This window comes from Convolutriloba macropyga, chromosome 3 (genome assembly GCF_964194025.1).
Source record: "Convolutriloba macropyga chromosome 3, txConMacr16.3, whole genome shotgun sequence".
Taxonomy (NCBI): Eukaryota; Metazoa; Xenacoelomorpha; order Acoela; family Convolutidae; genus Convolutriloba; species Convolutriloba macropyga.
In genome coordinates, this window is record NC_134470.1 from 56,147,251 (window position 1) to 56,165,727 (window position 18,477).

The 18,477-nt window shown below is 34.4% G+C and overlaps 1 protein-coding gene across 1 annotated transcript in view; it reads left to right on the forward strand.

Annotated features, from left to right (window-relative positions):
- The window catches only part of LOC142336670 (uncharacterized), a 20,096-nt gene extending 19,081 nt beyond the window's left edge, over positions 1 to 1,015 (forward strand). Inside the window, exon 4 of the mRNA XM_075385580.1 lies at positions 992 to 1,015. Coding sequence (XP_075241695.1) covers positions 992 to 1,015 — 24 coding nt within the window. The remainder of the gene's footprint in view (positions 1 to 991) is intronic.
- The last annotated feature ends 17,462 nt before the right edge of the window (positions 1,016 to 18,477 follow it).

An 18,477-nucleotide genomic window follows, 5' to 3' on the forward strand; every position in this document is an offset into this window, starting at 1 on the left:
CTAACTTCTTATTAACTTCCTCCCAATTTGCAAGTAATGTCTGTTCATGCTGTCTAATGATTTCATACTGTAAACAAATCCAATTTTACTTCCCGGATGTTTGATCAAATGTTGAACAAATCTTTTTCTTCATTTTATTTAATTCTAGTTGTCACTCTTCTCATTTTCAGCGCTATCGCTTAGTTGAATTAAATCTTTGTCAAACGCTTCTCAATTGAACTAACTAAATAGAAATCAACCATTCGCGACGCGATTGCCTAATCGCCAAGTAATCGACAAAAAGTAGATAGCACATTCGCCATTCGCGACGCAATTGCCACTCTCTATTTGGATAATACCAATCGCGACACAATTGACCCAACTCACATTGATTGAGTATAACATGGCTCAATCAATGTGAGTTGGGTCAATTGTGTCGCGATTGGTGCCTATTTAGTTCATTTTGTTGCTAACTTCTTATTAACTTCCTCCCAATTTGCAAGTAATGTCTGTTCATGCTGTCTAATGATTTCATACTGTAAACAAATCTAATTTTACTTCCCGGATGTTTGGTCAAATGTTGAACAAATCCTTTTCTTCATTTTATTTAATTCTAGTTGTCACTCTTCTCATTTTCAGCGCTATCGCTTAGTTGAATTAAATCTTTGTCAAACGCTTCTCAATTGAACTAACTAAATAGAAATCAACCATTCGCGACGCGATTGCCTAATCGCCAAGTAATCGACAAAAAGTAGATAGCACATTCGCCATTCGCGACGCAATTGCCACTCTCTATTTGGATAATACCAATCGCGACACAATTGACCCAACTCACATTGATTGAGTATAACATGTTATACTCAATCAATGTGAGTTGGGTCAATTGTGTCGCGATTGGTATTATCCAAATAGAGAGTGGCAATTGCGTCGCGAATGGCGAATGTGCTATCTACTTTTTGTCGATTACTTGGCGATTAGGCAATCGCGTCGCGAATGGTTGATTTCTATTTAGTTAGTTCAATTGAGAAGCGTTTGACAAAGATTTAATTCAACTAAGCGATAGCGCTGAAAATGAGAAGAGTGACAACTAGAATTAAATAAAATGAAGAAAAGGATTTGTTCAACATTTGATCAAACATCCGGGAAGTAAAATTAGATTTGTTTACAGTATGAAATCATTAGACAGCATGAACAGACATTACTTGCAAATTGGGAGGAAGTTAATAAGAAGTTAGCAACAAAATGAACTAAATAGGCATTCGCCCTTCAAATGGAGTATTCAGACATATATAGACTAAAGTACGAGTGTAGATACAAGAAAGGTATCTATCACCGTACGACATTTCTCCCCTCTTGGAAAGAACATAAATTATTAATTAAAATCAGAAAATTAATAAATATTCACCGGTTAGTAAGTAGTAAAATATTAAATAATAAGTAAAATATAAGTTTGAGAGAGAAAGTTTGTTTTAACAAGGTTTTTATTCGCTGTCACTTTGTCCAGCCGTTTCCGCTTGTAATACGGTCATCTCTCTCGGCTGTTCTTGTCGGTCATCAATGCTCTGGTACGAGTCTTCTACAGTTTCGATATCTTGATCGTCGACATATCCTTCGGTATTGCGAACCTTTTCAACTATTGTCTGAGTCTTCTTTTTCTTTAAAGTTCGTTTACTTCTTCTGACAGATGAAGTATCCGAATCCGATGTGTCGCTTATGGTTAAATTACGTTTTGAAGTTTTCTTCAAAATTGGTGTTGGGTGTGTAGGTGTCGGTGATGTTGTTTGTGTTGCAGATGGTCCTGCTACAGTTGAATCATCCATTTGCGGCGCAATTGGACTTATGTTGAGCACTTGTACTAAATCAGGTCTGTTTTGAAAGGCTGTGTCATATTTTGGATTCCTTTTCGGAATACGCATCTTTAGTGATCGTGCGATGTTGCTTGTTGTTGAAATACAAGAACGTCCAGAAGAAACTATACTTACGTCGTCGGCTTGTCGTTTATTCCTCTTAATTTTCTTGTCCCCGGTGTTTTTCCGAATTAGGTCCTTTTTGTGAAGATGAATTTTCTGCTCTAATGTTTTTTCTGTTATTTTCTGCGGGCGGCGATCTATGTATTCTAGTAATTTTGTTTCGCGTTCGGCTCGCGTTCCGAATTTCGCGATGTCAGAATTTCGGACTCTAACTTCCTGTTTATATGGCTCCTTTATAACGCTCGTTGTCGGACTTATCTTGCAGACGGTACTCCCTGGCGCTAATACTTCATAGAGACCGTCTAAATTTTTTTTCTGTCGTTGGCTTTCGTGTCGCTTTCTGGCCAATTTAACTTGAATACTTCTTTCGGAGCATGGTATGTCGCGGCAAATGGTTTCGGGTTTGATGAATCTTGTCTCTCCGTCCTTGCGTTTTTCTTGCTCCAATCGTGCGCGAGAACTTGCAGCGCAAATGACCTTTTCTATTTCTGTGTCGGAGCATAATGCAGTGTCGGCCCATTGTTCTTCCGTTAGGTACGAACGACCTGGGATTGTGTCCTCGTCTAAATAATAATTAATTATGGCATTATAGTTCAAATTTTTATTATTAGGTTTAGTAGTGATATTTGATATAGGTGTATTACATTTTCTGCCAAAGTGTGCCTCAAATGGTGTAATATTTAATGTTTTTTGTTTTGATATTCTTAAGCGTTGTATTATTGCTTTCAATGAATTTTCTAAATGAAATTTTTTATTTAATTGTGATTTCATGCAAGATAATTGTCGTTTAATTGTTTGAATAATACGTTCTACTAATCCGACTGCTCTATGGTCATTTGCTGGTGCATATATAGGTGTAATATTATTTTCAGCACAAAATGTCTCAAAATTTTTTCCTGTAAAACATTTAGCTTGATCTAATCTAATAGTTCTGGGTACTCCGTGTTGGTATATATAATTATTTAAGAATTTAACTACATTTGGGCCTGATGCATTGTTTACTATTTCTGCCGTAGGATATTTAGAGTATCTGTCTATACTTGTAATAAAATATTGTTCTATTCCTTTCTCATTTAAAATTGGTCCACCAAAATCTAGTTGTATTTCCTCATTCGGTTCACTACACTTAGGTAAAGGTGTCCATTTGCGGTGCGAAATCACTGGTTTAAGATTCTTACCTATCTCAGTGCATGCCTTGCATTCACTGGATTTTGCCAATATATCCCTGTGGATATAAGGCCACCAAATATTCTGAGCCAACGATAACATTGCAAAACTGCCCGGATGAGTTGAGTGTATGTCCTCGAGTACAGCATCCTTTATAGCTTTGGGGATTGCTATTCTTTCGTCTAGACAGACGCACCCGTTTTTTACACTCAAGTCTCTCCAATAGGAATGGAGATACGGACTCATTTCCTGCAGTCTTTCAGCGTCGTCTCGTAATACACAATCTCGTACCTCTTTTAAGATTGCATCTTTCCCCGTTAATATTGCGAGGAATTTTTTGCTGAACACTTTTTGAAGTGTTTCGTTAAACATCAGGTCATCTGTTTCATCGATCATGCTACCTGTCGGAGTTTCGGTACGGCTTGTATTGTTTGATTCTGGGGTCGATGGGGTTGTATCCAAAAAGGTGACTCGTGCTTTTGCTGGTGTTGATTTTGAACGGACTGCTTTTGATTTTGACATAATTCTGAGGCTGTTTATAGTATTTTTTGATTTTAAAGGTTTGTTCTCTTTATTTACGAAGTAATTGTTTGAACGCTGAATTTGGGCAAAAAGCGACTTGCTTTTGGGTGTGTGGTATTTATACTCGGATTTGGGTATTTTCGCGCTAAATTTGGTGTTATTTGGTGGATTATTTGCTTTATTGCCATTAATGGGTTGAGTTGGGACTAATTGTTCAGATTGTTCACATTCTTTACTGTCTGACATTTGCACCTCTTTTGCAATGAATTTGCTAATGGAATGTGAATTATTGACTTTATGCTGATTTGGTACGAATTGTAATTTGCTGGTTTTAAGTGGCATTTGCGGCGCAAATGGATGATCAAAATGATTATTAACATTTGAATTTCTAAGTGTTAATTGCGATGCGAATGGAGGTTTCAACTGTGAAGTTGTTAATTGCGGTGCAAATGGTAATTGAAATTTTGTCGAATTAATGTTTAACTGTGTGGTTAATCGCGGTGCGAATGGAGGTTTTATTTGTTGTGGTGGCATATTTGACTTTAATATAGTCTGAAATTTTTTAGTTGTTGTTTCTTTATTCGTTATAAGATGTTTCATTGAATCACGAATTTTAGAAATTGTTGCTACAACAAAATGTTCATCATAAGTAGATATCTTTTTAGCTCTAGCGAAGGGGTTTCTAGAAATGTAATCAACAAGTCCCATTTTTGCACCTGGCATATGTTCGATTGTGAAATTGTATGGTAACAGTCTATCTATCCAGCGAGACAAACGGCTGTTATATGATTTTTTAGATCGATGTTCTTTGAGTATTGATAATAAAGCTCTGTGGTCTGTTACTACCGTGAAATTTTTTCCCTATAGATAATATTTAAAATAGTCAATTGACCACACTATCCCCAATAATTCCAATTCGTTGACACTGTAGCGTTCTTCTGTTGAGTTGAGAAATCGTGACGCGAATGCAATTGGCTTCCAACCCTCTGGTGTATTTTGTTCTAAAGCTGCCCCCAATCCTGAGCGTGAAGCGTCACATTTTACTCGAACATCTAATTTGGGATTGTAATGACTATTTTCAGTACTATTTGCTATTTTTTCTTTAATTAGATTAAAGTGTTTTGTGTGTTCATCTGTCCAGACGAATTTTACTGATTTCTTTAGTAGTGGTCTGAGAGGGTGGCATAATTGTGCTAGGTGTGGTATAAATTTACCGATATAGTGGACTGATCCTAGAAATGATCTAAGACGTTTTAATGTTGTTGGTGGTGGTATTGTGAGAATTGCAGCCGTTTTGCTTTCTAATGGTGATATACCTGTTTGTGTAAATTTGTAACCGAGCCATTCTATTTCTGGTTTTGCAAAGTGACATTTTTGTAAATTAATTCTCAAATTATCGTCATCTAGCTTTTGAAGACATTTGAAAACTAAAGCTAAATGGTCTGCTTCAGTGCCTGTACTAACGATTATTATATCATCCAGGAAACAGTATGTGTTTTGCAAACCTACTAGAGTATAGTCCATGGCTTTTTGAAATTCCGCCGGCATGTCTGTGAGACCATAGAAACCTGTTTTGAATCTATATGTACCAGTAGATTCACCACATATTATATTAAAATTACAATGTTTTGCTGTTTCGTGATGTAATTTTAATTGACTATATGCGTATTTAAGGTCTAATGTGGTGAAATAAGCTTGTTGACTGTTGTGTGTACTTGTTAAGTGTTGTGAGATGGTATCAATTAACATTTCAATATTTGGCATTTGATATTTGTTTTTGTGTATTGCTTTATTTAGAACTTTTGAATCTAGTGCTAGCTTTATTGACTGGTCTTTCTTTACGGTTATTACGATTGGGGATATGAAGTTTTCATCCGAACAACTAGATAATTTTTCAATATGGCCTTCTGTCTGTAGTCTTTCTAATTCATCTGTAACTCGTGGTTGGAGATTTATCGGGACACGTCGGCCTTTTTGATGCTTTGCTGTAAACTTTTGATGAAACTTTGATTTTGTTACATGTGTTTTAGATAGACCAATTCTTGATACCAAATGTGGAAATCGCGTCGCAACTGTCTCTTTAATTTTACATGCAGAATTAGTGATGTTATTAACACATTTACCAGTTTCTGGTTGTTGTTGGACAACTGCAACCCTCAGTGGGCCAAACAGATCTCTTCCAATTATGTTTTTGTGGCCGTCATCTACCACTGTCAACATTGCTGATACATCTTTCCAATGGTTGTAGGTCACTGTAGTTTCCAAATGTCCGATGACATTGATTGGTTCGTTGGAGAACGTTTTTAGGTTCCTTTTTTCTGACAAATCTGTCCATCTTGCAGATTTAGTTGATTGTAGGATTCTATTTGCTAGACTTTTTGTTATAATACTCACAGCACTACCAGAGTCGATCATTGCCGAAGTTTGTATTTCTCCAATCTGTACTGCCACATTCAGTGGTTCCAGTTGATGAACTGAATCTGAAGATATAGCTGCCACGTAGTCGTCTGAGTCACTTTCGTAGTTTGAATCGTATACTTGTTGGTACAATTGTTGGTAGCTTGTTATATAGTTTACTGATTCCTCGTCATCACTTTTTTCTGGTGATTGTTCAATTTGATTTACGTTTGCTTTTTGATTTTTCTGTGTTGAATTCTGCTGCTTCTTTGGTTTTCGGCATTTCCGAGCAAAATGACCCAAAATACCGCAATTGTGGCATTTTTTTCCATTCGCAGGACAAATCTGTTTGTGGTTGTGGCTCCAGCGAAGACCGCAATCAGTACAAATACTTGTATACTGATAGTTTGCAGGGACAGTTGGATAGCGTGTGAAGTCACGTTTTGCTGGAGGTGCATTCGCGTTGCGATTACGAATATAGCTATTGTTGATGTAATTTACAGATGTATTACTTGTCATTAAGTTTTGGTTAATTTTCTGTTGATTTTGTGCTCCCATTTCCATTTGTATGGCAATTTCTAGTGCTTTCGGTGGTTCCACAGTTTCCTTCAACAACTCCTTTTGAGTTTCGTGATCAAGCATATTGAGTATGAAAGCATCCCGAATTAGTGTTGTTTCTTCGCTTCCGAGGTTGCAATTTTCTGCCAGTTCTATGAGGCGACCATAGAAACTCTCTACTGACTCTCCCTTTTGTTGTTTGCATGAATAAAATACGAAACGATCGTAGGTTATGTTACGAACCTTTGTGAATGACTCCTCCATTACCTGCCACAAATCTTTTAGAGGTTGTTTCTCTAATTGAAAGTGTGGGTATTTGCTCTTGAAGATACGACGCCCCTCTGTGCCAATGCTTAGATACAACAGCGATATCGTCTTCTGCTCACAGAGTGTCCATGGTTTGTCTCCACAGAGAATTCCAATTTCATCAGCCTTCTTGCATCTGTTTTGCCAGTTCACTTTCAACTGCTGGTTTCGAACCTTACGATCTCTTTCTGTGGCCTGCGTATGGTTTTCTACTGGTTCTTCATATGTAGGTTCGGGTGGATAGTTCACTGATACAGGAGGATCATCTAAGAGAGTGTCAAGTTGTATTCCTTCTTTGGCGAGAAGAGCAAGTTTCCAATTTTGTGTCCATTTGTCCCACGTTAGAGTGGGTGTTGCTGTGGGTTTCTCCCAAAAGGCTTCTATGTGCAGTGGAGTTTTCTTTGAGTCCGCTGCTGACTGCGCCATGTTATACTCAATCAATGTGAGTTGGGTCAATTGTGTCGCGATTGGTATTATCCAAATAGAGAGTGGCAATTGCGTCGCGAATGGCGAATGTGCTATCTACTTTTTGTCGATTACTTGGCGATTAGGCAATCGCGTCGCGAATGGTTGATTTCTATTTAGTTAGTTCAATTGAGAAGCGTTTGACAAAGATTTAATTCAACTAAGCGATAGCGCTGAAAATGAGAAGAGTGACAACTAGAATTAAATAAAATGAAGAAAAGGATTTGTTCAACATTTGATCAAACATCCGGGAAGTAAAATTAGATTTGTTTACAGTATGAAATCATTAGACAGCATGAACAGACATTACTTGCAAATTGGGAGGAAGTTAATAAGAAGTTAGCAACAAAATGAACTAAATAGGCATTCGCCCTTCAAATGGAGTATTCCGACATATATAGACTAAAGTACGAGTGTAGATACAAGAAAGGTATCTATCACCGTACGACACATTCTCAGTTTGGTATTTTACTCTTTGCAATCAGCAAAAAAATGGATTTTAATGTCATTTAGCAGTGCACAAAAAAAATCGAAAAGTTATTAAAAATAATGTTTTCACATTTAAACCAATTGATTACTTGAAAGTTGTGAGGAGAGGAAGAGCACAGAAAGAAGTTTTTCCAGAAACAATGAAGTTCAGAGTGTAATTTGGTCAATCAATTGAGCTTACTTTTTTTATAGTAAAAAAGAATATAGCATAAATATCGCCTCAACTTTTCACATTTCACCATCATTTTATTGCACATGAACTCATCTTATAATACCTTTTTTCGGTTGAGTGCACTTTTTGACAATGAACGTTATTTTTCGATTTTATTCTCCTATAGTAGAAAGTGAATCTGATTTCGTGATAGAACTATAGGTTTCATGAACCCAAAGTAGGTCGAAGTAAAATTAAGCTGACATAAAAGCAAACCAAAAGTTAAGTAATAGTTCTGTAATTGATCAGAAAAAATACATTGTTAACTTACAATCAAGAATGCGCTTACTTTTATATTGTATAATGTATTCCAATAAAACGAAGAAACCAAAAGACGTCTATTTTTAGAAATCTAGTTGGTACGGGAGTAGTATGCTCATCTGCTATATGAGTCCCCCCCTGCAAAGAACTTTACCACCGAAAAACTGATTTTCTCTCAGTGAAATCAAGTTTTTTGTTTAAGTTTCACCAGTCTGAGAGACTTTCTTGTGATACGTTGACTGGTGAAACTTAACCAAAAAACTTGATTTCACTGAGAGAAAATCAGTTTTTCGATGGTAAAGTTCTTTGCAGGGGGGGGGGGGGGTTGCAGGGCAACCGGCAGCTGCTATATGACCCCCTCCCTCCAGTCATATAGCAGCTGCCGGTTGCTGGTGTTCTGGCGTTAAGGCAACCTAGAGCAGTTCCTAATTTGCTCGAAGGTAAAAATTTGAAATTAGTCAAGAGCACTCAGAAGCCGTTTTTGTTGAGAAGAATTTGCAAAATGTGCAGTATGATGTGGAAAGCATGTCTTTATTTTTTATACACATTTGTGAAAATGTATGTTTCTATCTAAACAAGTGCGTATGTTTGCTTGCATGTGTTCAAAATTGTATTTTTTATGAATGAATGAACAATTGAAAGAAATGACAGAACGAAAAGTTTATGTATAAAATTATGCATATTCATGTATACAATAATGAAAGTTTATATGAAGGTGTATAATTGTTTATAAGTAAATATAACTTTGCTTAAGTTTAGTAATAGATTTGTATGAGTATAAGCTGGATTGTATGTTTGTGTGTAGTTATTGTAAATGTGTGTATATGTCAAGACGTTTTTGGCTGTATGTGTGTATGTTTTTCTATGCGTATACAGTGGAAGGTTTGTATATATATATATATATATATATATATATATATATATATATGTCTGAATATGTATATGTATTTATGTATTTATTGCATGCAAGTTTGACGAGAGAGAGAGAGAGAGAGAGAGAGAGAAAGAAAAGTCCTTAGAGGGCTGTTTGATTGTTTAGAAGAAGGTTGTTACTTGTCCCCATTATCCAAAAATTTTATGTCTTACAAACAGATTTTGTCCTTCAGCGTTGTTAAACTCATGTTTTTGTCCTTTAAACATTGGCAAGCAAAATGTCACAACCGATTTTGATGTTCTGAGCATGTTTTTTTAAACAGAAATTTCTACGCCTATCCAGCTATCGTATTAGAAATTTTTAAGATTATTTACAGGAAAAAATTTAAATTTATGATTTTGTCTTTAATCCTACGCAAGACAATGGATGAATGTGGCAACCGGAGACAAAAACTAATTTTGGTGTTCTGAGAATGGTTTTTGAAAACAGGTTTCTCTACTCTTGTTCAACTACCCTTTTAACTATTAGGTAATTTATTTACAGGAAAAATTTAAAATTTAAGCTTTTGTCTTTTAATCCTTCGCAAGACAATGGAAAAGTGTGGCAATCGGAGACACAAACTACTTTTGGTGGTCTGAGCATGGTTTTTGAGAACAGATTTCTCTACACTTATTCAGCTACCCTTTTAGGAATGAGCAAGATTATTTTCAGGAAAAATGTATTTGAGATAAACTGTTGAGAAATAAACAATAAATTGAGCTAAGTAAACAGAACAAATTCTGTAAAAAACCGAAAAACTGGTGAGAATCTATAATATGCAGGAGCAGCCGAAAACTATAAAATGCAGGAGCAGCTGAATTTTTCAGATAAATAAAGTAGAATGATTGGAATTCATCAAGAGCTTGAATCAGACAAAAAGTGTAATGATGTACAAGAAGAGTAGTTTGCACTGGAACCGCAAAAAGCGCTAAAATTTTCAAACGTTAGTTAGCCATTTTATCAATTAAACAAGAAAAAACACAAACTATTGATTCTTGGGATGGGGGGGTCGCTAGAAACAGCTTCAGAAATGTATAAGTCCTGTTTGCGTATTGGTAATAGCAACAATGGAAATTGCGTGCTGGGACTGAAATATTAAACAATAGCAAAACGCATCTTGAATAAATGCTTGCGATAAATTCAAATATTGAACACTACTACCAGAGCACCTCAAGCAACCTGAAATCAAAAAAGTTCATTATAGTGTCTTCTTGGATCAAATTTATTACGTTCAGTAACCCTGTGTTAATATTTTGGATTATTTATTGTTCTGTCCATATTTTAAAATGAGATTATCGTAACAACATTTCCTAGTGCATCGGAAAAGAGTAAATTGGAAGGAACCTAAAATTAAAAGGAGCAGAGTCTTTGTAACATATAATTGGGCTAAGTGGTCTGGCTAACATATTGCAATTTAACACAACACTTCTGCTACCTACTACTGCTACTGCTTACTACTACTACTACTACCTACAACTACTATCTGCAATTAGTACCTACTACTACTACTACTGCTAACTACTAGTACTACCTACAACTACTATTACGTAAAATTACTTACTACTACAACAACTTATTGGTTCTAAGTTACACTAGTACCTACTACTACTTCCTTTTATTACCTTCAAACATTACTTTTTGTTTAATAACTATCTACAACAATGTGTTTCTGTTTTTTTTAAAATATGAAAACAATTTTTATCTCTAGAGACTCGTTGAGCATAAGCAACAGAAACTTTTATCTATCTCAAGGTAATGTGTCCTGACTGACACAGACCGATAGAATTTACCGGCCAATATTCTCAACAAATCATTAAGTGTATGAAATTTTTCAAAAATATAAAAACGCTGAAGCTTTTGTCTTATACAATAACTCTATATTTTTCAACTTAATGTTAATTTGTTAATAAACAATTTAAAAATTCCATGGTATGATATATCAGGTTGATATTTAATTAATTAAATCAATGTAGGATTTTACTGTTTAGCGAACCAGTCTAGTTTTTAGAACTTCAAATAAGTTTTATTGCTATGTTCTTTTTTTGAAGTGCAAAATTTGTGTATTTTTTCATGTATGAGGGATCAGTCATAAACTTAAGTCTTTTGTTCAAATGCTGTTTTATTGTTCATTCAATGTATGACGTCTGATTCCATTTGCAATTACTTGATAGACATGAAATGCAAAATTTCTTATATGAAGGATTGTATAGTGTAAATATTGACTGGTTCATAATGGCGTCGCACTATGTCTATTTATAATATCAACTTTATAGAAACATGCTTCCTTCAAAAATTCCATGGTGTGTACCTTAATGGATACAAACACTTTACAACGTACCTACATTATCCAAAAAACTGAGGTTTTACTCTATATAGATGTTTTTGTATGTTTATTCAGAGTCACCTGTTGTTTCAGTTTCAGGTATTACAGAACTTTTTCTGAATCGTTACGTTTCAAAAATTTGTATAGACTGAAAACTGTTTGGATAGTTTGCAACAAGGACATGTGTTAGTTGAGTTTCATATTAAACTTAGTTTCGGCTCAGGATGTGCTCACAGCTGAAACTCTAATTGTGGACTTGCTAGTCATCAAAAAACTTTAGCGCTACATAATTCGCAATCGTTCTCACAATAACTTCTTTCTAAGTTAATTGAATTTCATTTGGTCATTGTTTATCTGAAGAAATATAAAAATTAATCAACCTCATGAAATGTTTCTCTGCAAAATTAAGTGAAACAGTCTTGTTGGATTTGAGAACTCAATTAAAAACCTAAGTTTAGGTGTTTAGGTGAACAAATTTTGTTTGTGTTCAATGTCTGCTTACACTCAAGTGGCACCATACAGTTCCAGAGAAGTAGTTTTCGCGGATTTTGAAACAAAATTCTTCTTTATTAGTGTTAAAAACTCAACAACCGGAGACGGTATGGCTTTGGATAAGCAATCATAAACAAATTATGAAACATGACTGATCACTTTACCTAAAAGTTGAACAATTGAGTTCGAATTCGATTTTGTGATCTAAAAAAAAATTTCAAGGATAATTGTTTTTTAAAAAAAGACTTGCTTTTTTTGTATTGAAAACTCAACTATCGGAGGCGGTATGAATTTTGATAAGCAAGTATAGTAAAATGGTGATGCTTGGTCAATCGCTCTGCATAAAAATGAAACTTTTGAGTTTGTGTCTGAATTTTTGATCTAAAAACACTTTTCAAGGATAATTGACTTTGAGAAAAGACTGCTTTTAGAACTAAAAACACAATAATTGGCGACCGTGTAACTTACAATTACCAAATATATTGAAACGTTAAAACGTGGCCTATTGCTCTATTTAAAAGTCAAAGTTTGAGTTTGTGATCTAAAAATAGTATTCAAGGGATAATTACGTCATAATAGTTGAATTGTGTTATATAGTTGCGAACGCAAAACAACTGAAACACGTAATCACAATCTATTTAAACTACAGCTATACATGTGTCAAAAAAGCGAAGGAGACCTTCTGGTTTTACTAAGCTTTTTCATATAGTTAACTGTATTATATAGATTATATTCACATGGTCTATTATGTAATCTTTACTGCACGAATTCTACAAGCATTCCTGAAGACTATAGTTTTCCAATTTTCTGTACAAATGAACAAAAAAACGCATGATTTACCGAAATCAGCAGTGTTGACATAATTTAACAGTAATTCATGAAAAAAGGGGTCAGTGCAACTTCTAAAATCATTAATTTTCTCTGAAGAATGTTCGGCTAATGAACTTTAAATATTGTAAAATAACTAATATGGAGAAGCTTTTAAGTCATGAACACATTCGTAACAGTTAACACAACTAATTGTGATTTTTGTTACCATCAAAAACCGTCAACACAGTCAGTAGAAATCAGATTAGGCGCTTTGATGCCATCGTCAAACTGACAAGTACATTTCTACATTCTTTTGGTCAATTTGGAAAAGGTTCCAGTGGTAAAACCCTGCTATCCATAGTACATTAAGTTCAAAGTTTAAAGTATTCAATATTTTCGGAAATTAGTGGTTTACTTTTCTATGTGTTAATAAGTATTCTTGGCTTTGTGTACCTCGTTTTGATGGTATCTTGGAAAAAGGGTTTCTATGTTTTCAAACGTTTGTTTGTTATGGATCCTATGAGGAGTTCTTTCAACGGAGTCAAAGACACAAAAAAACAATGGTCAAAAAACAAATTCTGATTATAGAGGCAATTAGGCTAATTTGATTTCCAGATTTTTAATGCAGTATATTAATTTTCTCTGAGCTTAAACAATGTGAGAAATATGCAAAACTGTCTCTTATTAAAAAGTTACAGGTGGAATTTTACTACTATGTGTTTTACTATTGTCAATAAAAATCATTGTAATTTAACATGATTTCTATCTTCATGAAAGTTTGTATCCTCTATAACAATAAATGGTAAAATCATTGTGTATAAGAAAAAAAAATTTTTTTAAGAGTATTCATATAGCAAAACGTAATCTTCAATAAAACTTTATTAATCTGCTATTTACGCTATGAAAAACGAATCAGCGTTCTCACAGGTAGTATGATAACATTTTTTTGTGGCGCTCAAAAAACGAAACCCCCTAACGGAACTGCAAATTTAACAAAGGTAAAAAAAGAAACGTTTTCCACGTTACCTTTGTTTTTCACTTGAAAGTCTTAAAACAATGCCTAGCTGACATAAAAAAGATTTAAACTATGCAAAACAAAGTTTTATAGGATATTCTTGTCAAACAAACGCTTATGTACAAGCTGATTTTTCATGACTTCTTTAAAAAAAATTACCTTTAGGACCTCAATGGTTTGCCTGGAGGAAACTCATAAAAGAACGGACAAGTATTCACTTCTTGCATTTGTTGAAAATTTCGTTCCGATACGTTAAACGCTTACTATTCTGGATACAATAGCTTTATGGATTAACGAGGTTTTGCGTCCGCGTTAATGACTTTTTAGATTTTTAAATTTTATGAATTACATTAATAATATAATGAAACACTTCAAATTTACACATAGCTTTAAAAGCTACTGAGTGAATCCTGTGGAAACCAAATGTTCCATGACAAACACAAGTTGTTGTACATGTATACAGAAAGCATTTGTTCATACTTACGTCAATGGTTCAGATTGATCCTTTGAGCGAAACATGTTTGTTATCTACTAACAGAAAACGTTAGCCGGGAACTTCTTCTCATTCCTCAAAATAAACCAAGTCAAAACTACGCAAAATCTATACTATTGTACAAATAACTTGATATAAAACGTACAACTTAGAACCAGTTACTATATAGCCTAGAAGGAATTGTAACCATAAAAATAAAACAAAAAAGCCAATAGGTGAATTTAAATGAATTTGATTTGTCCTGTTCACACAATTGCTTTATTCAAGTTAACGTTATTTTGCTTAACTGGAGAACAATGTAGGTCGAAATGTATTCCGTAATAAACAATTGCAAGCCTATGTACTCACTCTATTTTTATCTCAACGTTTGCTGTAACACAGTAGAATACATGTCTATACGCCTTCCTGATCACAGACAAGAGAACACCCAAGCAAACTAATAAAAGTGCTTTTAGCTGAAAATATTACGCAAGAAATTTGCAGAGCAGACTGAACTTCTCACAATATAGTTATTTTTATTCATTAAAAATCAAGTGGTTAGGTTGAATTTTTGTTTCAACCGGTGACTTGTAAGAGAGCCGAAAAGAAAAGAGCCGATTTAGAAAAGAGCCGGCATTTTATTTAAATCATTAGTTGAGAATTTAGGATAAATTTTGTGGCCAATTGAATCGGCTTCTCAAATGGGACTACTGAGTTTTTCACCAATCATAGTATATCTCATATAGTATATCTCCTAGTATAGACACTGAAAGTGAATTAAAAAAATAACTTGAAACCATTGCGGACCATGGTAATGCCTCAGCGTCTCTTGGAACTTGATATGAAACTATAATAAACGAACATGAGACCAATTACCCACTCAGGTACTTCTTCTTAGTAATCAACTAACAATTTAGGGTAATTAACAGCAACCCTTAATTTTGGCTCTAAATAAATCGAAACAAGTTGCGGCGTTTTCTAAAGTCAGCTCTTTATAACGTCGACTCTCTTGTGCGTATCCGTTTCAACATTTTCAGAACAAAAATTTACGGTTTAAGGATCCTACTCTACAACAAATTTCGGATTTTCTACTCCTCTGAACATGTGGAACACTGTTTCCTGTTTCTCTGACGTGGATAATGTTTAATCAACAAACTGCAGTTTAAAGGAGTGGTTTTGCAACTACTAAATTCTGGATAATAAGCATACACAATGAGGTTTAATAAGGCACAGCATTTCAAAATAACAGGTTATAAATGGAACCAATACAATACTGAAAACCAACGTCTGGTTCATAAGCTTTAATCAACAAGAATTCTTTCCAGTTCTAGTTGCTATTGTCACATGAACAGTTCACATTTTCATCGAATCTCATTCTTTTTGGAAAGTTTCCACTGTGAAGTACACATCCTCGAACTGCACGAAAATGGCTCCTCTTTTGTAGAGCATTGTTAGACAATGGCCCAGTGCTAAATTTCAGGAAGTTTTCTTCAATTTTTGAGTTTTCTTCAAGAAGACTAGGGAATCGCTCTAAGATGGAAGATATCACAGTCTTTCTGTTGTCATCGGATGTGGATGATGTAGTATGATCAGTTTTCTGGTGAATAGTGGTTAGTTTGGTTTCATTACTGCATGATTCGAGCGTTTTCCACAGATTTTCCAAATCTTCTAAAACAGCGGAGTACTCTTCATGGCTCCAGAAGAGAGGCATACTTTCGAAACCGTAACTGCGCAAAATCCTCTTGATGTGCATGGGAAGTGATCCTATGTCATAAGTCAGAGCATTAGGTATATGCTGAGAAATTACGTCAGTTTCTGAAGGGGTTGAGTTGTTGATAAATTCTTCTTCTTCGGTTATATTAGGTAATGTGGTAACAAAGTCAATGAATTTTTTGGGTATGAGGCAATGATCGAAGGTAGTCCAGCTTGAAATTGAACTGTCGTTCCTTTGTTGTAAAAAGGCAATGTCATTTTTCTATCGCGTTTGATAGACAATTCTGCGCTGAAATGAGCCTTCAAATTGCGTTAGGATATGATATATTATGAGTTATAAACCGCCAGTTGAGTTTGGGTTTTGGCATACACTAACTGTATGGAAACGCTAAAATGTTATTTTGAGAAGCAAGTCATTCAGTTAAAAATAATTTCGAACTGTTGGCGGGGATGTTAGCGTTCGTTCTATTAGCCTAATTAGTCAAATAGTTTCCAATGAATACGTATCACATTTCGAGGAGGCCTCAGTTGTTAAACCTGTTAGACTAAATTTTATTCGTTTTCATTTGTAAAATGGTTTGAAGTTTCTCCTAAGTACCTCATACATTGACCTTCCAAGGTTTTGATCTGGTTGCTACGCCTAAAGTAGAAGAATTGCACTGCGCGTATAAGAAGTTCAGTCTGCTCTGCAAATTATTTGCATAATTTTTTTATTAGTTTTAATAGTTTATACGGCTATAAGCACTTTTATTAGTTTGCTTGGGTATTCTCTTGTTTGTGATCAAGAAAGCGTATGGACATGTATTCTACTGTGTTACAGCAAACGTTGAGATAAAAGTAGAGTGAGTACATAGGCTTGCAATTGTTTATTACGGAATACATTTCGACCTACATTGTGCTCCAGTTAAGCAAAATAACGTTAACTTGAATAAAACAATTGAATAAAAATGACAAATCAATTTCATTTAAATGCACCTATTGGCCTTTTTGTTTTACTTTCATGGTTACAATTCCTTCTAAGCTATATAGTAACTGGTTCTAAGTCGAACTCAAATCGACTCTGCATAGGATCTATAACAAACAAACCTTTGAAAACATAGAAACCCTTTTTCCAAGATACCATCAAAACGAAGTACACAAAGCCAAGAATACTTATTAACACATAGAAAAGTAAACCACTATTTTCCGAAAATATTGAATACTTTAAACTTTGAACTTAATGTACTATGGATAGCAGGGTTTTACCACTGGAACCTTTTCCAAATTGACCAAAAGAATGTAGAAATGTACTTGTCAGTTTGACGATGGCATCAAAGCGCCTAATCTGATTTCTACTGTCTGTGTTGAAGGTTTTTGATGGTAACAAAAATCACAGTTAGTTGTGTTAACTGTTACTAATGTGTTCTTGACTTGAAAGTTTCTCCATATTAGTTATTTTACAATATTTGAAGTTCATTAGCCGAAAATTCTTCAGTGAAAATTAATGATTTTAGAAGTTGCACTGACCGTTTTTTTCTTGAATTACTGGTAAAATATGTCAACACTGCTGATTTCGGAAAATCATGCGTTTTTTTGTTCATTTCTACAGAAAATTGCAAAATTATAGTCTTCAGGAATGCTTGTAGAATTCGTGCAGTAAAGATTACATAGAAGACCATGTGAATATAGTCTATATAATACAGTTAACAATATCAAAAACCTTAGTAAAACAGCAGGTCTCCTTCACTTTTTTGACACATGTATAGCTGTAGTTTAAAAAGATTGTGATTACGTGTTTCAGTTGTTTTGCGTTTGCAACTATATAACACAACTCAACTATTATGACGTAATTATCCCTTGAATACTATTTTTAGATCACAAACACAAACTTTGACTTTTAAATAGAGCAATAGGCCACGTTTTCACGTTTCATTATATTTGGTAATTGTAAGTTGCTTGGTCACCAATTATTGTGTTTTTAGTACTAAAATATTTTTTTTTCAAAGTCAATTATCCTTGAAAAGTATTTTTAGATCAAAAATTCAGACACAAACTCAAAAGTTCCATTTTTATGCAGAGCGATTGACCAAGAATCACCATTTCACTACACTTGCTTATCGAAATTCATACCGCCTCCGATTGTTGAGTTTTGTATACTAAAAAAGAAGTCTTTTTTTAAAAAAAAAAACAATTATCCCTGAAGAATACTTTTTTTAGATCACAAACTCGAATTCGAACTAAATTGCTCAACTTTTAGGTAAAGTGATCGATCATGTTTCACAATTTGTTTATACTTGCTTATCCAAAGCCATACCGTCTCCGGTTGTTGAGTTTTTAACACTAATAAAGAAGAGTTTTGTTTCAAATTCCGCGAAAATTTTTTGAAACGTAAGGATTCAGAAAAAGTTTTGTTATACCTGAAACTGAAACAACAG